This window comes from Lutjanus erythropterus, chromosome 11 (genome assembly GCF_056507025.1).
Source record: "Lutjanus erythropterus isolate fLutEry1 chromosome 11, fLutEry1.hap2, whole genome shotgun sequence".
NCBI lineage: Eukaryota > Metazoa > Chordata > Actinopteri > Lutjaniformes > Lutjanidae > Lutjanus > Lutjanus erythropterus.
Genome location: NC_139327.1, coordinates 34357131 through 34383185, shown reverse-complemented (window position 1 = coordinate 34383185; position 26055 = coordinate 34357131). Strand labels below are relative to the sequence as shown.

The 26055-nt window shown below is 40.2% G+C and overlaps 1 protein-coding gene across 1 annotated transcript in view; it reads right to left on the bottom strand.

The window, feature by feature from the left end:
- Positions 1-3219: 3219 nt before the first annotated feature.
- The window catches only part of pof1b (POF1B actin binding protein), a 44368-nt gene continuing 21532 nt past the window's right edge, over positions 3220-26055 (bottom strand). The window contains exons 3-13 of the mRNA XM_084730391.1: positions 20125-20399; positions 15286-15319; positions 14915-14995; positions 14173-14265; positions 12400-12513; positions 10820-10972; positions 10013-10132; positions 8136-8267; positions 5922-5995; positions 5452-5566; positions 3220-3853 (exon numbers count right to left, since the gene is read on the bottom strand). Of these exons, the coding sequence (XP_084586517.1) occupies positions 3833-3853; positions 5452-5566; positions 5922-5995; positions 8136-8267; positions 10013-10132; positions 10820-10972; positions 12400-12513; positions 14173-14265; positions 14915-14995; positions 15286-15319; positions 20125-20399 (1212 nt within the window). The 3' untranslated portion in view covers positions 3220-3832. The remainder of the gene's footprint in view (positions 3854-5451; positions 5567-5921; positions 5996-8135; positions 8268-10012; positions 10133-10819; positions 10973-12399; positions 12514-14172; positions 14266-14914; positions 14996-15285; positions 15320-20124; positions 20400-26055) is intronic.

Below are 26055 nucleotides of genomic sequence, written 5' to 3'. Positions count from 1 at the left end.
GCCCTGACCATTAATAGATGGAAAAAACTTCTTTAGGCCTTTCTATTTTTTGTCCACAACTTCTCCACATTCTGTCATTGCAACTGATGGGATAATGACAAATAAACAACTTAAAGGTATAGCTAGGATTTTTAAGTGAGGTTGTATACGATGCTTATATGTAATCAGTGTATCCACCTGCAGTAGATGGCGGTTAGCATGCCCAAAGTTTGAAGCAGCAGCAGGAATACTGGTGTAGAAAGCTATGCAATATACTGGTTTGGACAGGGTCAAAACGCATTTCAGACACCTACAAAAAATATAAAAAAGTCAGTTTAATTGTACGCTATACCATTTTAAGAATATTTCTACTCTCAACTTTGCAATCAGCCAGCATTTTTCTAATGGTAAACTGCCATTATGTAAGCCAAATATCGCTCTCTATTGCACAACCAAACTCCATTACCTTGCCGAACATGGGAGTTGTCGGTCTTCTGCTGCGTGGATCAGTTAGTTTGTTTGTGTTTTTGTGTGACTTCAGTGAATCCGAGGAAACCCTCTTAAACACTGAAGTCACACAATAACACAAACAAAGTAACTGATCAAGGCAGCGGCAGACCAGCAGCTCCTGTGTTCTGTGAGGTAAAATGACTGATTTTCTGAATGGAGTCTGGTTGAGCAAGACAGGGCAATATTTGGCTTACATAACGACCATTTACAGATGGAAAAGGCTGTCTGCTGGCAAACTAAAGCACTGAAAATATTCTAAATATGGAGTATGTAGTGTTTAGGTGGCTAAAATACATTTTGCTGCTCTTTCTGTCCACAGCAGTACACAGCTTAGCTTTCTGCACTGGTATTCCTGCTGCTTCTCTAAACTGGGGGCACTAACCGCCATCTACTGTAGGTAATACACTGTCTCTGGGTAAGTACCTCACACAGTCTCACTTAGAAAAATCCCGTTTAAGCAATTAGTACACAAAATAAATTCACATACTTTACCGTTATTGTCAGGAAATGGGCAGTGATTGTGCAGTGTTAGACGGAATATCGTTGCCAATTTAAACTTAACAAAGAGAAAGTAAATTGCCATTACTTATCCAAGATTTATCTGGAGCTGTCTCATCATCATCTGCATTTATTTGAAAATCTGTCCACCTGTTGGCAGCTCCTCCATTTCCTTTGTGCACGGCTTGTGGGAGAATAGTATCCATCGATTGTATTTAGCATTCATGCTGTGTGGTAAGTGTGGAACTTAGCAACACAGTCTCACAGCAGTTCATAAAATGGTCACAAAATTTAAACCGACGATTTGTGTACATTGACACAAATTTTCCTGTTTTTTTTTTCATGACACTCGGTGCGACTTTCAAACAAATTATCCACAGTCGTTCTCATTCTATGGTCAAGTGAGCAATAACAAGTACGCAACATCCGGTTGAGCTTCCTGAGAAACATTTCAGGTGACAGCTGCAGTTTTGTTAGGCTCAGGCACCAAAACTACTGGGTTATTTTTCACGAAATTATCTTTTTTTCCTAAACCTAACCACTTCCTTAAAACCATCGACACTGACCGCTGGTTTCACATGAAAAATGAACCCCGGTCTCCACTGAAAGTCCTGTTTTTTATCCACTCATCCTTCCTGACAAACTCTCTACGCTCACTTTCTAGGCCTCTGTGTTCATCCTCATTAGTTTGAAAGTTGTTCCGAGTGTCACCAAAAAACAAGAGAGGAGAATTTGTGTTGAATCTGTAGATTAAATGTTGTGACTATTTCACAAACTGCCTTGAGACTGGGCTGAACTTCGATACATACCTGCCTGGAATTAGTATGTAGTATAACTTTAATACACCCCCTTAATTTCACTTTGTTCGTCAGGCGTCTCTGATCCAAACCTTATGGTGGTTTCTGCTTTTGATTCGTGGGAAGACGACATCCATGTGGAGCTGAATGCAACCTTACTGTAAGTTATAAGCTCACGTACCATGTAGGGTTGGGACAAACAAACAATACAGCAATATATCGCAATGCAATCTCCTGTGATACTCAGACAGAGCTGCAACTTTATTTTAACTCTAGTTTCTTGGCTTTCTGACTTATGTTATTTATCACACTAGTCTGTGAAATTGAAATTGAATCCTTATCATGCAGGTAATGTATATAGGAAATTCCTTGACTTGTTGCATATATTTTGCATTGTTTTCCTCTTCAGTTGCATACTTAGTAATATATCACAGGTGACCGTCTTGCAGTATATTACAGAATCACGTTTAGTGATTCTATTGGGTGCAATGTATCGTGATTTCCCAACCTTACAGCAGAGTGCTAATGATCTTTTAACCTCGTCAAAATACTCAACACGCATTCTGTATTGGTGTTAATGTAAGAGTTAGATCAAGATATTAAATATTAAATTTAGGAATATGTTAGATTAGTTAAGACTTTTATTTTGAAAAAGAAATATTTATTTTATGATTTATCACATAACATTTAGGTTCAACTACTGCATGCAGTAAAGAGAGCAGCCAATCAACGACCAGGTTGGGACACAGACAGCGTTTTTCTTTGTTAATTGTGATCTGACAAAGATTTGAACCTTAAAGGGATAGTTCGGATAATTTGAAGTAAGGTTGTATGAAGTCAGTGTATTAGTTACAGTAGATGGTGACAGGCCTCCAGTTTGCAGAAGCAGAGAGGAGCACCAGCACAGGAGTTAAGCAATGACCTGCTGTAGACAGGGTCAGCAACAAAAGGTATTTTAGCAACTTAAAAAAGGTCCACCTAATATTTCCACTTTGTCATCGCAGAGCCAAACTTTCTCCAAAACAACCAAACTTTATAGGCAAAATGAGTAATTTTTACCTCACTGAACACAGGAGTTGTTGATCTTGATCTGTCAGTTTGTTTGTGTTATTGTGTGACTTCTGTGTTTCAGAAGGGTAGTTTGAATTTACCAAAGTCACATGATAACACAAACAATCAGATCAAGGCTTCAGTAGACCGGCAACTCCTGTACTCTGCAAGGTAAAATTACACATTTTGTTAATGGAGTTTGGTTGGTTTGGAGAGAGCAATGTTTGGATCATGTCAGCAGTTTCTCATTGGAAAAGTCTTTCTAGAATATTTTCTAGAACTTTACTTTCACCATCATATGGCTTGAATAATGAAAATTTCTTGTCAGAAAAGGCTTTTGTAGGTGGACCTTTTTAAAGTGGCTAAAATACCTTTTGTTGCTCAGTGCTTAGCTTCCATGCTAGTGCCGCTCTCTGCTTCTCCAAACTCTGGGTATGTCGACCACCGTCTACTGAAGGTAAAACACTGACTTTAGATAAGTACCTCACACAAATCCTCATCAAATAATCCAAATTATCCCTTTAAACCTTTACTGAATCAGGCAGAATACAGTTGTAAAGGTGAGAAAGTGTATTTTCGTACCAAAAAAAGACGTCATCCCAGCTCTGCTCTTGAAACAAACCTGTCCACTGTTCATCATAAATCAGGCCCAGTTGTCATGATTGCTTCATTACTGCCACTTTAACACAATGCTGCACAATTGAGTGGCTGCAGCACACTTTAAAAAGATTTGGTCATTGATAATTTCTTCCCACATTGTAAAAACAAACAAAAAAGAGCCCATATTAAACAGTCACCCCCAAACAAGCTCGATTTGTTCAAACCCAAGATTTGAACCAATGATCCCAATTTTAGGGAGGGTTTCAACCACCACCAACCCTGGGAGCCCTGAGGATGAGGGAGAGGGAGGGAGGGGAGGGGGATTGCATGCATTGGGGGGGTGATGTCTGGGTCTTCTCGTCGTTCAATCATTCCTGTCGGAGAGAAGCAGTCAGTCTTTAAGGGGTTGTTATGATTTCCTGTTTCGAAATAAACAAAACACAGATGCAGTTGTTACATTTTGTACAGATGTTGAGTCATCTTTAAAAAGAAAATTGGAATGATGGCCACATCGAAAGAAACTGAGAACCAGCAGGGTAAACATTTAAACTGATTTAGACAGCCAAAACAACTTACATTCCCTTTACACCAAATAAATATATGAATAAATAAAATAATGCGCTGCATTTATGACATGTAGGAAATGGAAAAAAGACAAACTCAGGTGGTATTTCAAGTGGAATTCAGACAGTCAGTTTTTGTTTTTTGGGGGTTTTTTTTGGCTGATCTTAGAGCACACAACATTAGAAAACAAACATGATAACAGAAAAATTTTGCAGCTAGTTAATTTTCCCATAAAACCAAAATTTCGCATTAGTCATAAATGCAACACAAATATCAATAATCCAGTCGAGCCTGTGTGATGCTATAAAAAGCTTGTGTACATTTAAGTCATATTACATCGCTAACTGCTTAACCATCAACATTAAATGCTGTTTTAAAAGCACTGACTTGCAAGTTTAGGCCTAAAACCTGCAGCAGAACCTTTTGACCACAGGGTGGCACCAGTTCATCTGATTTCAAATCAGACTCTCATTAATGCAGTTGTAGTTGCTTCTTACTTACCAACAAACAGCAGCTTTCACAACTGCATTATCATAAAACACAGGATGCACTAATACTAATATCTTTTAATGTATATTTAGCTATTAGTAAGATATAAAAGTTTAGGATGACACAAAATTTGTTCAGCAGTTCAATGTTAAACCAGGACGGGCCAAAGAATAAGGCAAAGGAAGACAGCCATTCACCTTCTTGTGGTGCATTAACATTTGTAAATTTCAATTATAATATTTTCCTTTCCACAGTCGGGTTTCTAAAGAGATTTATTCTAACATGCCAGATCATTTACACTGATTAAACTTTCTGGTAGATAGAAGAATTAGTATCTTTACGGAAAGACATGCAGGAGTTTGTGCACTTAATGTGTGTACCAGGGACCCAGTACCATTCTCAATATAACCTCAAATTTAATCCACAAACTGAAATGTGCATGCCGTTACTCCCATCCAAAACCTTTATAACTTTAGTTTTGTTTGTCTTTTTCCTACAATGTACAAATGTAATTTATAAAAATAAGCATGATTTCTGAAAACTTGACTGTATGTAATATATTGCATGTAGTGCTGTAAACCCGTCGCCCTCACTGCGACCTCTGGATCCCGCCTTTCATTATGTCAGTGTTGAATGTGGTGCGACTTGGTGAAAGTCGTCTCTTGTACGAGTCAGCAGGGACAGAATTTAGCACAGTGTCTCAATGCCAGCAGGTTTCTCATCTGCTCATCATCATGTGACAAATCCAAACTTCTCGCACCCAGCAGCAGAACGGCATGTCTGCTGCTTCATTACACCAAACAGGAGTAATAAGACAGTAAAATTATCCACTAAACTGATCACTGTGCTGCTGGTCGGAAACATTTTACCCTGCAGTATGTTGAGCAATAGTCAGAAGCTCATGTTACTCTGATGGTTACCTGCTTTAAAACTCTGATCTCCCGTCTTTTTCTCCTGTTTTTACCTGTTTGATCATCTCTCCAGTCCTCTCGATGACAATGGTCTTGGCTTCTTTGACTGGAGAGGTGACCTGGTAGTCGTCACTGAGCAGGCCAAGGATCGGGTACTGGTTCCTGTACCTACACACAGTCAGACGCATGGACGTGTAATCAGTTGTGGCTTGAGCAAACAGATTTTGGCAGATATTTTTGACGCTGCAGGGTATGATAATATTTTGGTTTTGGCATCATATTGAGGCTGATATTTCCATGTTACATCTTTTAACAGCTTTATACTTTTGCTTGACCCACAGTCCAAAACCAAAAGACATTTCATTTGCCATCATATGAGGACAATAAGCTAATTCTCACATTTGAGAGGCTGGAAGCATTAAATGTTTGGCACTTTTGTTTGAAAAAAAAAAAGACAAATGGTTTTTAAAATAATAAATCTAGTCTGGTGTGACATTTCAGATAGTTTGCGGTGATGTTGTACCTCTTGGTGATGATGGTCTTGGTGACGTTCTTGGTGGAGCTCTCATTCTTCTCCTGCATCAGTCTTCTGATCTCCTGAGGAACACAAGAGGTCAAAGGTCAGCAGGCTCAGAAATTCGGCAACAGGTGCAGTACAGTGTACTTACAGGCCATAACAAGTCTATCTAAATATGTCATTGTGTGTTTTATTGTCCAACTGGGTCTCGTCGTCTTGTGGCGTCTATATTTAAATGGAAAAAAAGTGTTTTGCAGCTGATTTTTTTAGTCTCATCTCATCTTCTCAGGCTGCTTCTCTTCACAGGTTTTTGTCACTTTATTTAACTGCAAATTAAAGCTGGGGTAGGCAGTTTATTTTTTTAATTCAAGTGGTCTGAGAGAAAATTAGACTTCTGCACCTTCTCTTGCCTCTATTTTCAAGCTTTGGAAAATCCAGCGACTGATGTGAGACTTCGGCCAATCACAGGTCATTTCAGAGAGAGGGGGCGTTCTTATTGGCCGTTCTACGAATCCCAAAGTGCGTACATGTCCCTTCAGATGGTGCGAGCATGATTCAATGGCAGAAAATTCTGCAAAAGTCCTGCAACTTGCTATAAATTTTCAGTAACTCCTTTGACTACAATGGCACAGAGCACAAAACACACAGAGCTTCAGGCTCATTATGTTCAATGCACTGGCGCTCATATCGATGAGTGATCTGCTTATCAATTCCTACACAAATTTCACTTGTGCTAGTTTGAAATGAGTTTTGCACCTATGGATATGTGAGTTGAATGCATGCATGCCTTCCGCTCTCCTAATGCATCTTTCTTATTAAATCATGAGTCTAGCATTATTCTCAGTTAACCCACTCAGCCGTTGCTAAGTTTGGTTAGCAGGTGAAAAGCACAAATTTTGAGTCTTAAAACAGTCAACTCAATTTTGCAAATGCTATGCTACTAATTGCTTTTCAAGGACTGGATACTCGTCAAAAACGAGAAACGTTAAAATCCAAATGATGCCTGACACTAAACGCAGGTGCCTCTGAAGCTTGGGGCACTCTACGCTGGGGTAACGGAGGGCGGGTGAGAAGATGGGTTCCAGCGAGGAGGAATGTGGTTTTGGCGAGCACTTGCATCGAGTATGTTCAACTGTTGCCAACTGCAGCTTCAACGTAAAGCAAAACTGTGTGCGTTCCCTGTATTTGTGTGACACGGGTGCGTAATGCTGCAGCCTGAGGTGACAGAAACATTCCTCTGAGGACAAAATTAACTGACGATCCGCTTCAGTTCGCGCTGCACAAAAAACAAAAAAGTGCAGGAATGCAGTCGGACCTGAAAGGTGAAACCTGATCAATAAAAATGACACCAATGTATGTAATTACGTCAGTCTTCTGATACAGAAACCAGCTGGCTTGGTTTGCGTGATTTATACTCTTAATTCCCGGGAAGTCGCACACTTTTTTCTGCACGACTGAACACACTCATTACTTTTGTTTGTTCAGAGTGTGGCACCTGTGACTTAAAGAACAATTCTGTTTTGTTACAACTCCAGAACTCCCAGCTTAGTCACACATTTCAAGAAGAGAAAACTGGAATGACTTTGCCCTACAGTACCTGCTGCAGTTGTGCACAGAATTACTGACATTTACTGACATTTCAAGTGTGCTCTCCTCCATTTTAAATAACAAATAACACTTTATTTTGAGTAAATCTGGCTAAATGTTGGTTTTACAACCCATCTCATCACCTCACAGCTCATGGTCCTTGTTCTATTAATGTTGCCGCATTTACTGATCTCAGCAATTAACTTCGAAAACACAAAGTTATCAAATGATGCAAACCTGGTGCTGTGTTTTAGAGTCTATAAGCAGACTCATAAAACTTGCTTGAGTACTGTAATCCATCTTGTTTGCAAAGTGTCCTGAATTGATCCCAAAAAAGCCTGCTTTGGACAAAAGCTTCTACCAAACTAATATAATTTTAAAAATGCAGACTGTACATACTGAACAGAGATGAATGGAAATCAATGGCTGTCTGGAACTGAAGGAAAAATAAGTTAAAAACTGTGAAGCCTGCATTAAAAAGTTGACAGGAGCTGAAACACGCAAACACACTGATTTGGTTCTTTACGGTTGCTTTGTTTTTTAAAGATTTTCTCTGTAAATATACCTAAATAAATATATGTGAATATACAGCGCATGTTTTTGTCTCATGTGGTGTTGTGTTGTGTTTCAGACCTCCTCCTGTTTGGTGATGACAGTCTGTCGCTGCTCCAACATGGCGAGCAGCTCAGAGATTTTCAGCTGGAGACTCTTCTCTGAGGAGGACTTGGTGGTGGTGACCTCCGTCTGCATCGTCGTAATCTGGGACTGCAGAGAGGAGGTAAGTATAGTAAATGAAAGTTTTCTTTATTTTCCTTTTTTTTTTAGAATATTTTGTGAAGTCAGTTTATGTCTAAAGCCTATCACAAGAGCATTTACAATCTCAAAGTTACAATATTTCACAAGACTCTTTTCCAGTAAGCCAGGTTTTCTGCTATCTTGTCTTCATCATGGCATTAACAAAAACACTCTGATCAAGGCTTTCATCTATCTTTCTATGTTTTCCTGTCTAAATCAGGGCTGCACCACCCTGATGAAAGCAAGTCACACAACTGGATATTTCATGCTTGAACACAGAATGATGCAAGATTTGTGTAAACAAAAACGCCACAAAAAACTTTGGAAAGTAAAAACGAGACAGCAATGTGAGGCTGTTCTTTGGCACAGTGATGCATCAAGCTATATGCTAACACCAACATGCTAATATGTTCACAATGACATGCTAACATGCTGATATTTATCAGGTTAGTGTTTTGTTTACATGTTAGATGACTCAGTGCGTTAGCATGCTAACATTTGTTAATGAGCCCTGAATACAAAATGCACGTGGGAGATGTTTGCTGCCAGGTTTTCCGCCAGAAAGCCTTAACCGTTTTTCTAACTTTTCTGGCAGAAAGCCCTGAAGGCAAGCCTCTTCTAGGAGAAGTTTGCCTTCATTCTGGCAGAAAGCCTTTGTAACGTGGTTAACAATGTGTTTAACTCCAACCAGCATCAGTCAACAGTAAGCTTCACATGGGAGTCAAACCCCAGTCTTTTGGTGGAAGAAGTCCTGTTCTTAACCAATTTTTCCACCCCAACCCGCTCCTTTGCTTACTGTCCTTTCTGATAGAAAGATGTCTGCCAGAAATCTCCCTGCCACAAAGCCTTTCTCACACACGGTTAATGATGTATTTTAACCCAGACCATGATCTTTTTCTAATCCTAACCAAGTAGTGTCATTGTTTAAACCTAACAAAACAACAACAGAAAACAACCTAAACCTAAACTTTCTGCTAGAAAGCCCTGAAGGCTAGCTTCCTGTGGGAGAAGTTCATCTTCAGCCTTTCTAACACATGGTTAATGATCTATTTTAACACAAACCACAATCTTCTCCTAGTCATAACCAAGTAGTTTTCTTAATTTGTTGAAACTACAATAGAAAAACAAAAATAAAGACAGACAGAAAACTTAGTAAGTCAACTAAATCTAAATTCAGTCATTAATAAAAGGGAGTCAAACTCGAGTCTGCCAAATGGAGGTCCTGTGTTAAATCCATTTATCCACCACAACTTGCTCTTGGTGAGAACTTTCTTGGTTTTTGTACTATGCCACTTGGCTTCCTAAAGCCTTTCTGTCAGAAAGGGCTTTCTGGCATAAAGTTGTGAAGGCTAACTTCACCCATGTGCGTGTTAGAGTAACTAAGTCTGTGTAGGGAGGAAGGAGGTTGTGATAGATTAATTTTTTTAGACTGTTGATTTATTATTTTCATTTTTATTATTTTCAGTTTCAGTCACAGTTTGGGTAGGTTTAGAAAAATATGGTTTGAGATCAAATCGAGCTATTCAACAACTTTAAACGTGCTAGAAAGCCTTTTTTTATTTTTATTTGACTCGTATTGCACAGATTAAAATTCTGACCTGATGATGGTGCTAGAGAAATTACGTATTAAGTATTTACAGCTCATCCTGATTTAGATGTGAAGGATTTCCCAGATTTCATGATAATCTATCCAGCAGTCGTGCTTTCATTCTCACCCGCAGCCTCTGTATCTCCTGGTCTTTCTCTTGTCTCATGGCGCTGAGCTGGTCCTTGTACTGACGAGACAGCTCCTCTGTCTTTATGTGCAGGGTGGAGCTGTTGGCCTGGCCTGCCAGCTGAAGGACGGATGGACAGGAAAAGAAGGAAAGAAGACAGAAAATCGTCATCGCTGTTGCAGAGTTAAAAAGGCCTTCCCCCCAGATATCTGAGTCTGCTCATCGGGATTGAGGTGTCTCAAACAGCCTTTTTCCTAAAGCAGGAAAAAAGCTTACGAAAGTGTGAAAATGTGAGCTCAATCTCAAATAATCAATCAAATAATTCGCTTGTACTGAAATTTCCTTCTGCACATTCTCACCCTCGTGAATTTTAAGATTTTCTGGGGATTTCCAAATCATGGCGGGTGCAGAAAGCTTTCCACATCTCCATCTTAATATAGGATATGAGTTTTTTTCTTGAGTGCTGATCTTGGAACATGGAAAACATTAATGCACATTAATCATTTATTTGATTAAGAGCTTTTGTTAGACTCTTCATTCAGACTGATTTGTCACGAAGAAAAAAAGCTGGCTTGTTGATGTAACCGTCAAAAAGCCGAACAGTTTTACCTGCAGGCTCCCTGCATCTGCGACTTGATTCCAAACCTGTGATTAACACACATTTTTGATCATGCAAGAACTGATTTTCTGCTTTCCGCTCACTGTTCTACGAGGTCTAACCATGAATCCTGCACTTTGACTACAAATGACATAATTGCGTTGATGTCTCCTAACATATATCGTTGCAGACGGGCGGCGGTGTGCTACCTTCTGTCGGAGCATCTCGTTCTCCTTCTCCAGCGCTCTCATCCTGCCCTCCAGCTCTTTGAGCTTAAACTCGCGGCTCGAGTCGGTGTTTTTGCTGCTCAGGAGCTGGCTCTCCAGGGAACGCTGGGTGGAGGTCGTTTCCTTCAGAGACATCTGGAGAGGGACAACACACACAGGAGGTCAGAGACACACACACACACACACGTTGCTCTGTTAATTAATGCAGTGTAATGCATCAGTCCTGCCCTCTTACACAAATAAATTGAACACAATCTTACGCAGCCACCACTGGAATCTGTAGACATGCAGAGGAAAAAAACAAACAAACCTCATTGCATTTATATGTTGATTGAGAATATTAATGTCAGCATTATGAGCAAAGCTTCAAAATATTCAGTACAGTCCTAGTGTTTGTTGAAACTGTATTAGAGACATTGGTTTAACGTTACAGGAGAAATTATTGTCAGTGTCAGTGGAGCTTATTTTCTCAGTTTTCTACCAGTAATCAAGTCTTTTCAGTACTGAGATCTGGGCACTAAAATGAAGTTGGACGTGGAGGAAACAGTCAATCAAAAAAATTTAAACAAACATGCTGGTTAGCCAAAGTTATTTGGAAAAGAAAATAAAGACAAACCCTAAAATTATTGCTCAAACCTGTGTACATCTGTTTAGCTTGTTGTCCTTGTTCTCAGCTGTAAAGTCTTTTCTCTTCTTGTTTAAGAGCAATGGAAAAACAGTCAGATTCCAGTCTAATAAGGATTTCCTGCTTCAGCTTTGACCCGACTCACAGCTGTGTGCAGCTTTCCTGTGTAATGAGGGGTTGTTATCGAACATTTCAGTCCACTCTCTCAAAATAACATGGTTCAAATTTTATCAGTAAACTGTTTACAGCTTGTATGGACGTCCGACTGATCGCGTTTTGTCCCGTTGGACTTGTTTCGTCTCACTCGCCACATTCCCATGTTACAATCACAAAGGCCTTTGCACCCACAGCATTCAATGTGACGTTGTTTATCTTACCAGCTGTTTATATTAACTTTGATTGTTTGTTTTGATCATGATTATTTGATACCCAATAATTTCCAGAATAAGGGGTCAACTATTATAAAATATGATGACAGGAAGCAACAGGGTTGTTTTATTTCAAGTAATAAATTATTTTGTTTGGATGAAACATGATTATGTTGAAAACCAATTATTTTTTAATAAGTATATTCAAACTCAAGCACATTCCTAACCTTAAAGAAATAAAAGATAAACTTTCAAGAATCTGTAGGAAAAAAATAAATGGGAAAATTTCACAAATAGACCAAAATAAAATTGTTTGTTGGAATGATTTGTGATATTTAAACGCCCTCAACACACACTCACACACAAGGTTCTCTCATACATATATATTAATAGAAAAGAATACAATGGATGTGTGTTTAGAAGTTTACTTTTCAGTTTTTAGTGTGCTAAAGTAAACCTAGAGATGTTAGCGCCTGCAAGGCATTCTGGTCTATCGTGACTCGAGTACATACATCTTCAGCGTCCTGACAGAAAACACACACACACACACAGACGTGGGTTTACTGTACCTGCAGCTGTCTGTTGTTTTCTCGGACGGCCTCCAGCAGACAGTCGTACTGCTTAGCCTGGTCTGCTTTGAAACTCAGATCTCTCTCCAAAGCCTCCTTCTCACTCTCCAGACGCTGCGACCACAGACAGACACACAGACAGACAGACAGACATGGTCATTTAAGGAATCGTACACCTGTATTTGGTCTTGTGTTTATGTTGCTCTTATGTTTTTGTCTTCTTTTGTTGTTTGATTGAGAGAAAACATTAAAGCTACTACAAGAAACCTTCACATTTTGTGATTTTTTGAAGCACTGTTTCCACCATAGCTGCAAAATATAAAGTAAAAAAAATCCTGACAAAAATGTAAAGACAAACTGTTTCATCTGATTACTCCGACCCACTGGCATCAGCAGTAAAGTTTCAGAGACCGTTTCATACCAGTTAAAAACTCCTCGCAGTAGCTTTAAGTAAGGAAAGATTATGTAAAGAAATGCGAGTGTGCCTCCACCAGACTCCACCACAACAACGCTGGCAACAATAAGCTGTTATTATCTGGCCTGAAGCCAGTAAATCCAATAAATGTCAGGTGTCATGTTAAGTATTTAATTATCCTGTGCTGTGACACTCATATGAAGTGTTATGCAGGCTGTGGGGGTGGACTGTTCTGGATCTGGATCTGGATGTGCACGTTATTCTTAGGACACCAATCATCCTGATGCATGTTGTTCACACTTGTTTTTGTTCAGATATATTGAGCACGAGCGGAGGATCTTGGTTTTAAAATGCTTTAAAAATATCACATCATTAAATTTCCCATCTCTATATTCAAAGTATGAGCTTTAAGTGAGTCTTTCTTCACTGTGCAGGAAAGAAACACGAACAAATTAATCTTCAGGTGCAGGAAAAAAAGGCCAATAAAAGGAAATAATGATAGAGTCTTGTACTGGCATCAGAATTCATGTATGATCATTAAGATTTTGATTTTGCATCAGTGCAGTGACGTGACATTATCGGGAGTTTGCAGACCACACAAAATTACAGCCTGCCCATATTTATTGTTGATTTTGCAGTTTTGGCAGGATGGTTCAAGTTGTAAAGTTACGTTGTTGCATTGCATTGTGGGTGAACATTAGGCCAATGGAAAGATGCTCTATTTGCAGACTATCTGAGTAATCTGATGTTTCAGATTTTATGAACTTAACAGGAAGCATGAACAAGACAAGATGCACGCTGTGTGAAAAATCTGACTCAGGAAAGTTAGATATTTCAGTAGCTTTGATACAAGAAAAGGAACCATGTTCGCTGTTTTTACTCTGAGCTGATGTCTGTAACTGTAAAAAGTGTTTTTGCACACAGGTACTGCTGGGTCACAGAGACACCGATGTTGAAAAGATGCAAATAACAAAAGATCAGATTTGTACTTTTGAATCGTGAGGCCAGTGAAGATTTACACTTGAAATATTAATAACCCAATAAAATAATTTATGTACATTTTTCCAAAGAAATATTTGATGGGATTTTATTACTTTTGCTCGAGTAAGAGATCTGAATACTACTTTATCTACCACTTTGGGATGATCTGATTGGTGGGTTGTTTGATGCTGCTGATGTGTTTATTTTCTCTTGTCACCATGGAGGCAAAACTGGAGGTGCTGTTTTCTTTTAAGGCAGTGATTACAGTTAGAGAGCGAGCAGCTGGCCGCACGCAGAGTCGTGCACCGTAATCGTCCAAATATATATTTAACCCGATGTTTGAGGGCGCAGTGTTAAAGTTGGAGTTGTGCTCTTACCCGCAGGTCCTCGGACATGTGGAGGAGCTCCTCTCTCAGACTGCTGAAGGTGGACAGCAGCAGACGCATGCTCTTATCTGCAGTGAGACGAGTCTGACGGAGAGACACACAGAAAGATGATCTTTTGTCCATCTGTGGACAGAAACCCTGCTGCTTTTCCCCCCATCAATATCATCTCTGTTCTGGCATGATGGCTGATACAAATTTATCTTTTGAGAGCCATATTTAAAAAAAAAAGCTGTTTAACTCTGCTAGTAATTTCTGTCTCGAGCAGACCTTGAAAGGATCATTCATGCTTTTATTCCATCACACCTGGGTTATTTCAATGCCCTTTATTTTGGTCTTAGTCAAAAAGCCATCTCTCGCCTCCAACTTGTCCAGAAAGCCTTCATAAAGACAAACACACAATTTAAAGGCAAAGCAACTGAATAATGGATAAAAACACATATTGAGGCAAAAAACTAAAAGAGAAAGCAAAAAGAAGCATTTTAAAAACAATCAAAATGCTGAAACACTTGAATTGTTTGCAATTCTGTTAAAGAAGGAAATTACGAAAAGCTCCCTTTATTTGCAAAATATAAGCTTTAAAAGTGCAGCATGCATGATATTAGAGATAAATAAATGTGTATCAATACAGTATGTCATATTCTGGTTGATGAAGAAGGGTGTTAAAATTATACAAAAATTAATTTAGTGATGTTTTATTAAAATAAAAATCAAAAACTCTCCGTCTCTCACTCACCTGCAGCAGGTAGCGGATTTGTTGTTTGGTCAGTTCAGTGGCTCCTTTAGGAAGCAAAGACTCCACCTCCTCTCTCTCCACCTGAACACACACACACACACACACAAACACAATGACAATAGAAACAAATTAATGAATTTAATTTCAATATTTTCCACAAATGTTTTGTAATTACTAAAACATTTAATCCTGAGTGTCAGAAATACAGTAAATACAAAGGAGAGCACTGACTGCATCCTGTTTTATATTCTTTAAAAAAAATCAGTTTATCTCCTGGCTCTCAGTTGACTTTGACCACGGAGACAGTTTTGTCTGCTGAGCTCAGCTCAGACACATTTATCAGATGTGTGTGATGCAGGTCTGTTTCTCACCTTGTAGTCATTGCTGGGATCCAGCTGGTGTTTCCTGAAACAAACAGAGAGGAAACACAAACAATGAGAACAGAAGCATAACTGGAGAAAACCAAGAGAGGTGTGTGTGTGTGTGTGTGTGTGTGTGTGTGTGTGTGTGTGTGTGTGTGTGTGTGTGTGTGTGTGTTTGCAGAGTTAACACAACCCTGATTGTATCTTACAGTGACTCAAGTCTTTTTTCAAGTTGATTCACCTCCCACGTGGGAACAAAACAAGTATTTATTTTAGACTTAAAGCATTAAACTTTGCCTGCGGTTTGGATCACGGAGGTTACATCTACATTTAAGGTCAGGTTAAGCCTCTGAGGAATGAATGTAATGTAACTGGGACTTATCAACATTCAGTGGAACTGTATCACACTGTTGTGGATTTGTCATATGGACGTGGGAGTGATTTAATCTAAACTGAGATGGGAAAATGATAGATGCACCCAAAACGGTTCTCTGATCTCTGAACAGTGCCTGTGCCTGCCTCTACAAGTGCATAAATCACTTTTGCAACAACCTTTACTCAGGTATGTTGTGCAAAAGTGACTTGTCAACTGTGTGTGAAAAAAAAACAGGATTTGAGACCTGTAGCGGCAGGTTCAAGCTGTTGTAGTTATTGACTACTGAAAGATGTGAAAAGATAAATTATTTGTGGGAAAATATTCGCAAATTCTGTCCGTGACTTCACATTTTTAGATCCAGGTGTGTGAGTGTGTTTTGCACCACACTGACTGTTTCTTAATTTGTGATTCGAAGGATTTGACCTGCATTGAAAACTCCTGAAGCCGTTTTCTCTGCGACTTAAAATTTATTGATACACATGTGTGTGACTATTTTCCACAACTACAAATTTGACTGCCACAGAGCTTAGGCATGGGGATCAAGAACTGGAACCAGTTTCAACAAGTTCAGTCCAGTGATATAATTTGCATTCATGCTTAACGATTTCCTTACCGATGCCTTCCAGTTAGTTCCGCATGCCTTTCAAAACAATGACAACACGCACTCACAAGCGGCAGTCAGCGTGTACAACAAAGAGGGAATCACGTCATGGCAGATCAGAGACAGATTCAAAGTGTGGCTTAATTTCACACACAATGACACAATCAGCCAGCATGCATTGCAGGGGTGGAAACACCAGCAACATGCTTAAACATATGTCGACGCAGCGCAACATTAAGCATCAGAAGTGCCATTTGTTTGACGCTCTATGTCGAACAATGAGTGCTTCTCAGTCTCAGCAGTGAAGGTACGTATGATCTGTGTTATGTTAACATTAGCACGACACATGCAGGCCAGAGTTAGCAACAGATTCTTTATTTGATTCTTTATTCTCTCATTTGATCTATTTTAGATGACAGCAGTGATGGACTGAGAGCGGCTGCTGTAGCAGTAACTTTACAACATGAGCACCGTTATTTCACGCCGTTATCTGTCTCAGACGTGAACGTCACTCGCAAATTGATCCAAATGAAACAAATTTAGTGACTTATTCAGACCACGAGAGAGAAGGCAAGACATATATTCAAATATACTATATTGTCACTCATTCCCATGCAAGCTGCTCAGAGTAACGAGACCACGTCTGCCGACTGTCTCTCCCTCTCCTCTTCCACTGTGCACAGGCAGGTTTGAGCTTTTCTTTCACTGTTTCCCTCCAAGTTTCTGGATGTGTAAACAGTTCATTTGATCATCGAGGCCTACTTTTTTTCCACACAGGAAAGCCAGTGCAGCTGAGTGTCTCACTGGTGTGTTTTTAATAGTTTTGGGAGAACAGTGGAGCTCTGTGGCACAGAGCAATAAGATACCTCAGGCTTTGGATATAAAGACAATACTTGTGAATAGAATCAATACATTGTCGAAGCAATATAATCAAACTTGTCCTTCAACAGACTTGAGTATAAGTCAATGCAACGGCCACCTGTACAGGTGTCTGTGTTGAATGATTTGGAGCCTCACATGTCGAGGGGGCGTGACAGCGAGGTGAAAAGCTGGAGGAGGATGGATCGCTCACACACACACTTTGAAATGACACCACATGAATCACCTGGGTGGTAACTAGATAGACAAAAACCTCACTTTCACAGCCTGCTGCTCTGTGCTGTCTCTCTCTTTCTCTCTCTCTCATTGGCTGCATCAGAGCATCTGACCTAGAATTCATATCATCCTCCCTTTTTCCCACCCAGGTTTCCTGTCACTACCTGCCTTATGCAGGACTTTCAGATGATGTAATGAGTTTAACAGAGACTGTGAACAGAAACTGAACACACCACTTCTCATCTCATTAAATCTGCACGGTAGTAACAAAGACAGCACAGCTGTCTAAACCAAAGTAAAGACACCATTTTCCAGGGATTCTCAGAAGAATTCCCTTTTTTTTTTGTCAGATTATCACTCAGACATTGACGATGGCACTTTCTGAGTCTGCAGTAGAAGACAGAAATAAACTGCAGGAATCACCCAGATCAGAAACCGATTGAAACTCTGACCTGTTGGAGCATGCGGCTCATGGTTCTAATCCAAGTTGCCAAACCCAGCGTCTGTGTCCATGACAACATCCCCCGGCTGTCTAGGAATCTACTGATCTATAAGCCAGGACAATAAAACCAGACTGTGTATGATATCAGCTTATGAAAAACCGGTTATTCAGCGTCATGAGTTATGTCTATGTTCAGTTTCATCCAGTAAAACCATTTTGCACCAGTGACAGAATGCCGTTTCTGGGAAGGTTAGCATCTCATCTCTTACTGCCAGCTAGCAAGTGTTTAAAGTCTGACTCATCTGCACTCGGTTGCTAATTAGATTCACTAATCTAAAACTATTGCGCAACCCGAGAAATTCCTTCTCAGTCTTGCTTGATTATCAACTTCAGGTGCTCAAAGGTCCGGGGTCTCCGTTGTCATATTTTGTGCTTCATAATGCACCTCAATGGGAAAGTCTAGTAGCTGAACTCTTTTACTACGAAGCCACACCGCTGGAACACGTGCAGAGCGTGTCTTGGCATCGTCTTGTTGACATAAGCAGGGACATCCCTGAAGAAGACGTCATCTGGATGGCAGCATATGCTTTTCCAAAACCTGTATGTACCTTTAAGCAAAAAAGGGGCCGTCACAGGTGTAACAGTTACCCATGATGCCACACACCCCCATGTTGTTGATGGCTTTCTCTTTGCATGGTAGAGTCTTAACTTGCATTTGTGTTCCTGAATCCATGTAGTATCTTTTATACAGTGATGTGGGTATTTAATGCAGTTTTTAATGCAGTGCTGCCTCAGAGGTCAAAGGTCACAGACATTCAATGTTGGTTTTCAGCCTTTTGCCCCTTATGTGCAGAGAATTCTCTGGACTCTTTTAGTGATATCATGGATTGAAGATGGTGAGCTCCTAGATCCCCTGCAGGAATATGTTGCTCTTAAACTTTTGGACTATTTGCCCACACGGTTTTTAAGAAAGTGGTGAATCTCGCCCCCCCCACTCGCTTGTGGGTGACTGATCCTTTCAAGGACGCCCTGTTAATAAACGCTCATGACACTGTCACCTGTTACTAATTAACCTATTGATCTGTGTAACGTTCCTAAAAGGTGTCTTTTGAGCATTCCACAACTTTCCCGGTCTTTTGTTGCTGCTCTCCCAACTTTTTTGAAACTTGTTGCAGTTATCAAATTGATATAAAAGTGTATATTTACAAAAAACTACAAATACTTTATCAGTTTGAACATTAAGTTTCCTGTGTTTGTATTGTATTCAACTGAATATAGGCCAAAAAGGACGCGCAAATCGTTGCATTCTGTTTTTATTTGTTTTACACAAAGTCCCAATGTTTTGGGAATTAGGGTTGTAGGTACACATCTTTAAAACTAGTATATTCTCATGCAACAGCCCTGATGATTCAACTTAAGGGTCATTTTAGCAGCTGCTGAATTATAGTAAAGTGCTTAATTCATTTACATTATCATGATATAAAAAAAGTATTTATTTATTTTACAAAACGCCTCACAATTCAACAAATACTATTTGAATTCTTATTAAATGGGCCTAGACTACATTCTAATCAAACAATGTATAACTCTTAATAAAGTCATGTATATACAAATATTCCACCTGCCAGTCAAGCACAGCTCATGGTTTTACCACGGATCCCCAGAAGAACAAATAAAATCGACTGTATTTGTGCAATCTAGTCAGTTGGTCAGTGACTTGCAGTGTTGGCCTTACAGCACATCCACTAAAACACTGGTAACTCCTGGAGAAACTTCATCAGGGAAATACACAAATCACCTCATCACTCCTCCTCGTGACACAGACTCCAGAGACCCTCTGCTGACCACGAGCTGCTACAATAACAGAGGCTTTACGATCTGATGCCGAGGCAAAGCTGGCGTTTCTCTAAAATGTCACATTTCCACGTTAATGCAACCCGCCGCAGTTGCACCCAATTTGTCCCCGGGGATAAATAAAGTATTTGTGATTTTGATTAATGCGTGCAGCCCTAGGAACTGAATCACACCCCTGCAAGTGTGTGAACTTGTCTTTATTATTACACACTTCCAGAATGAGGGATTTACTGTAGATACAAGCTAGAGTGGAAAAAATGGCCTCTCTCTCTGCAGAAGTTAGCCTGTAGATGCAACATTATTTTGAACACTATTTGATGTCAGGTATTTTGTGTTGTGGTGGGGCCAAACTGTAAGAAACCCCGTATGACGTCTGTGATCATTTTGCATTGACTGGGACATAATTCGTCATTCTTTTCGAATAATCACATATTTGGCTGTGTGTATACTGCTGTGGACAGGGACTTAACGTGCACTTACTGTCCTCTGATCTTGGACACGTGGTCGGAGATGCAGGTGTGGATGTCACAGTTCTTCCTGTAGACGTCGGCCAGCAGCTCGCCGAAGTAGCGCGTGTCCAGCTTGGTCGGCTGGGGAACTTCCCTCAGCTCCGTCTTCACCTCCGTCCTGGAGATCTTCTCGACCACCGGTGGCGGCGGCGGCTTCTGCTGTACGATGTTGACAATCTCCACCTCTTCCACCTCCACGGACTCCTCTTCCTCCTCCACCTCCTCGACTTCCTCCACCTCTTCCTCCTGGAGGAGCAGAGCAGAGACAGATTGAAAGCAACCGTTTTTACATGTTGCATGACTGAGATGATTTGATGACTGAACTTTCTACTAAGTTCCAAAATGGACAGAAAATGTCCAAGTCCATTACTGATCTCCTATTGAAAAGTAAGAAAATAGTGGACACCAGAGTTCTTGAAAAATATGTCCCCCATCACTTTTTTCTACGGTCAGTCTCTCTAATAGTAGGAATCATGGTTAAGGAAGAGCTTGAAAGTCAGAGGGGATTCTTTCTTTCAAAGAGTGCAGTGAATTTTCTACTTTCTACATATCGCTCGTCTGGTGTAATCCAAGTCTCCTAAAGTCGCCGCCACACCACACACGGTGTGCATGTGCACGTGCACGTGAATGTGGCTCGAAAATGAAAATATATTAATTGGTTGTATAATTAATTGAGATATAAAGGGCTCATTCTAAGGTAACACAAAACACAAAATTCTTATTTTCAAGCGTTTATACACTGATGAAAGCATACTGAAGAATATTATATTCTATTTTCTATTTTTATTGACATATTCTACTAATAAATCCACCTAAATCTCACACAATGGAGCTCCACAAGTTCATTTTATACCATAATGAATATGAGATCAGATATTTTAAAAGCTGAAATACTGTTGTCTGCATTGAGTGTACATGATAAAAACTAGAGATCTTGTGTTGTGTTGGACGTCCCGACCCATGCATACTAAGCAGTCACTGCCACCGCACCCGTCTTTGAACTCCTCATGCCTGCATTCATGCTGATCTCAACCGCACACCTGTTTCATCTTGCAGTTGTGACGCTATGATGTTGACAAAATCTGTCAACTGACAAACATATGAACACCGGGAAAAATACTCAAAGCCACGTCTGTGGTAATTCCTGGGAAAGAAGACGTCTCCAGGATCACATCCTGCCATGATGACACCCACAGTGAAAACAATAACAGGTCACGTTGTCACGGATGGTAACCACATGTAAATTACTGATAGGATCCACACAGCAGCTTCCACTGTCATGTAGAAACAAGCAGCAGCCTTCCCCAAAAACTGCTGCCACAAAGTTGTGAGGATGCCGCAGTCTGAATCAGCGTTTCCCAAACTTTTTTTTAATGACAAACCGTTGGGACCCAATTCATAACAGGCTATTTGGACATAATGACTAAGAGGGTAAAGGCAAATTATAGAACAGCTAAAACAGTTTGGTAAGTTCAGAAAAATGACATCACTTTACTGTAATGCAGCCTTTACAACCAGGAAAAGACAAAACTTATACCATATCACAATATAACAAAACTAGTCTTGCATTCTTTGCCTTATCCTTTATTAAATATTTTAGAAAAGAGAAATAAATGCATTTAGGCTGCGTTAACAGGGCATCTCCTTGTTTTATTTAAAATAAGTGCATTTAGGCCCTGTGCCAAATGTTTTATAAAAGGTGTGATGCAGGTATAAAGCTTACACTTCCAGAATTTCTCCCATAGTCTTATTTATTTGGCAACCCAAATAAAATCTCCTGTCACGACCCAGTCACTGGGAATGAGTGGTCTTAATTATCACTGCATGCTGTAGCGTTGAGACTGTCTTTAATTGGGACAGAGGTGTCCAAACAAGGACAAACAGGCAGAGACTGAATGTAAATAAAAATGCGGACAGCAGAGCAGACTCGGTGATGAAAGCAGGACCTCCACGGTTCCACTCTGCACTCGTCCACATTGCAGCCACACGTGATGTGAGCCAAACACACCCATCGCCTCCTTTTATCTACATGTAGCAACAGAGTCAAACATTTGTTGCATAACCAGTTAGCTGAGCTGAGCTGAACTGCTGCTGTGTGTGTGTTCGCTTCACTCTTCACACACAGAGCACTTTCACTCTCTGCAAACACCTGCCTGTCAAACTCTGTTTGCCGACACATGACAGACTCACACCGACATTAGTTATGTTTGTCTTCTCTTGGTTCGCCCTCTGCCCCTCTATATTTAGGTCCTGTGAGGAAAAGCAGAGGAAGAAAAGCTTTATTTATTATTCTCACTTCTGCCAACCAGACCTCGAGCACCACGCTGCAGCCACAGCATGACCTCATCACCAGCTTATCAGCAGAGGGGGAGTCCTGAGTGAGATTAAATCAATGCAATGAATGAAGTTTGGCGCTTCTTTTTTGTTTGTAAAAGACAGGTTGGCTAGGTTTTCTCACAAGCCTGCATTTCTTAAATCACACTTTTGGCCATGTGAGGGACTACAACTTATCAAACGGTGCTGCTGTTTTTCTTGCAGGTTGTGCAACCGCACCAAGGCCCCCCAGGCCAACGCGGGGCCCTTAATCCCTACCTGTCCCTCCAAAGGCTATAAATCACTAGTACTGGTGGAGAAGGTTTGAATAGAACTAATGTGTTGGTTTGAGGCCATGTTTTAATGATTTAAAGGGCGGTTCCCACTTAGCCGTGAGCAAAAAATAGGTGATGAAAGTTAGAGCGCTTGACGTCCTCCCCTCCCTCAACCCAGGGGGCTTAGAGTAAAGTCTAGTCAAACTTATTTCAGCAACATAAACTGACCAAAGTGCTTGGGAAGAAGACAACAGATCAACAGAGCAGACAAAATTACACATATACTCTGGTAGAGGTCGAGGTGTTAATATGAGTTAAGTTTAACCTTGATCATTGCTTTATGCTTTTATGATAGTTGCATAGTTTAGATATTATCTGTGTTATACTTTATTTAATGTTTTTGTGCTGTATGGGTGAGTGGATTTACTTTTTTTTTTAGTTTTCTTCTGTTTCTTGTAGCCCAGGACAGACAAACTGTCTGGCGCCTTTAACGTTTTGCATGAGTTTCGTGGCTCTACTACACATTTGGAAGGGGAGGGTGAAGCGAGTAGTATTCAGTTGGTTGTAGTCTGCTTGCTCACCACTAGATTCCACTAAATCCTGCAGACTGGTCCTTTAAGTTACATGTTCTGCGCAAAAACACTCAGTGCACAGTATCTGCAGGTTCGTTCAAGGATTACATGTTCCTACATAAAGCGTCATCCAGACTATGAGCTTGTTTCAGGTTCATCTTGGTTTCATCACTGACAAAAGAAAAACAGAGATACAAAGCGAGATATCGGGATGTATTTCCAAAGCACTAACGTGATATGAAATGTTGAGAAGATTTTATCTGATGTTGTGCCTTCTTTAGTATCCAATCTGTGGCTGTGCAGAGCGGTTCAGCCAGATTCCACATGAGCCTGGGGGACGATCGGGAGTTTCTCAGCAGGTGAAGTTCACACTATTATGCCACCAAGACCCACACGGAGCCCTACAGCGCTTCCATATCATGTTCAGCTTCTGTTACACAGGTGTTCGTTCCACTGTGTGGTAATGTTTTCCGTCAGCGGTGGCTCTGTATTGGAGTGCATTATTATTGAGAGTTTAGTTAATCTACATTAGCATACAAGCGGGGGCCAGAATATTACAAACATATCTACAACATGTCTGTAATTTAACAAACAAAAATGCCAAATATTTTGCAGCTCCAGCTGTGACTTTGCTGCTTTTCTCGGTTTCATATCATCTGGAAACTGAAATCTCTCTCTCAGCCAACCAAATTGTTGAAAACAGCAATTTTTCCTCATAGAACACGAGAGTTGCTGGTCTACCGCTGCCTTGATCTTTTACTTGGTTTGGGTTATTGTGTGACTTCTGCGTTTTAAAATGATAGATTGGATTCACCAAAGTCACACAACAACACCAACAATCTAACAGGTTGAGGCAGCAGCAGACCAGCAATTCCTGTGTTCTATAAGGAAAAATTGTTCATTTTGTCAATGGAGTTTGGTTGAGTGAGACACTGATATCTGGCGTATATAACAGCAGTTTCCCATCAGAGAAGGCTTTCTGACGGCAAGGTAAAGGGGCAGAAATATTCTAAATATAGCGTATACTTACAGTGATACTTATTTGCTTTCAGATGGACCTTTTTGTGGCTAAAATAGGTCACTTAGCTCCATGCTGGTGCCACTTTCTGCTTCTCCAAACTGGAGCCGTGTTGACCTTCATCTACTGCAGGTAATACACTGACTATAAATCATTTGGCACATGTAGCCAGAGAGTTACAGTGTCACAGAGGGGTTGAGCTTCATACAGGATTTAAAGCAGGACTGTTTTATCTGACATCACATGAGAATGATGCAATGATGTTCCTGATAAACTAGTACAACTGACTATCAGGAAGAAAAACTTCAGATGCCAAAGCTCCTCGTCTCCTCGTGTTTCTGAGGCCCACTGCACTTCCTGTAGCCACCACCCACACAGCAGAACCAGTCAGAATCATCACTACCAGGAAACACTAACACAATAGTTGAGTTTTGTTTTCATTTAAAAAAAAAATGTTAAAAAAAATTCAAGGAAACTCAAGACAGGAAGAATAACAGAGGAGTTGAGGAGTCTGAAAGGCTTCACAGATCACAGGTTTGATTTCACTGAACTCCAACAGGCTCAGTTATTGTAAATTAGTGAGCAGGAACCAACAGAATCTGTGAGGAACTTTAATTCCTGCAGGGAGCCTGTTATGTTGTTCAGGACAAATTACATAAAACAGGGGGTTTTGGACTTTGCGCTTTGATGGGAAAAACTGTTTGCTTTGCCAAAACCTGAATCACAGCATGACAGAACATGGTCATGCGTGGCCCCAAACTCAAACAAAATTGTGAGCTTGCAACAAACTTTATCCCTGAATAGGCCGACCTATCTCAGTGCAATCTTTAATTTTCATGAAGTGCAGGTTTAAACATTCTTATCATGTTGCCAAAACAGCCACATTAAAAGATATTTATAACAAGGCTATAACGTGACAACGGGTAAAGCAAATGTGACGATTGACAAGAAGATGAGAGCATCGTGAGTAAGTGAGAGGAGGCGGGACTATGTGGACGCTGCAGCGGTGTGTGTGTGTCAAAGAGAAGAGCAGGTGGCGCCGGAGTATCGATGCTTTGAAAAATGAGCGTTGCAAGCATTGCAAATCTTGGGTATCGATATTTATCAACATATCAATATTTTTAACACTACTTCCTATTAAAAAATGTCAGGTGATGTAGTATAAAGAGTGAGGAAGTCTGCGTATGGAGGAGATGGATTGGAGATTGATTGATTGAGGTTTGAGTCCCGTGTGAAACCAAAATTCAACTTTATCTGGAGTTTTTCGCGGAAATAAAACCAATGACATGGCCTGTTAACTCACCCTAAACGCATTTATTTCATATTTATAAAGTGAAGATAACATAAGGTGATGCTGAAATAGCAGGAATGATCATTTATGCATATTATTACCTCTTCCCAAGATTTATTGATGAGGCCTTTTGTGAACTGGGTCGTAATCGTTTGTCATTTTTAAAAGCGTAGGTCCCCAGAAAAAAAAAGTTTTGGAAACACTGTTGAGGAACAAGTTGAGGAACATCCAGTAAAAATAAAATGTGTTTTTAAACCACTTGCAAGAACTGTAAAGGCATTATTAAGTACTCATCTTGGTATTAGCAAGTATCCAAATGTAAATGCTTGTACTTGATCTGAAAGAAAGTGATTATCGGTGCATCCGTGATGTTTATGTTAGGACTTTGGCACATGAACTGCACATAATTTGAATGTGTAAAGTCGTGTTATTT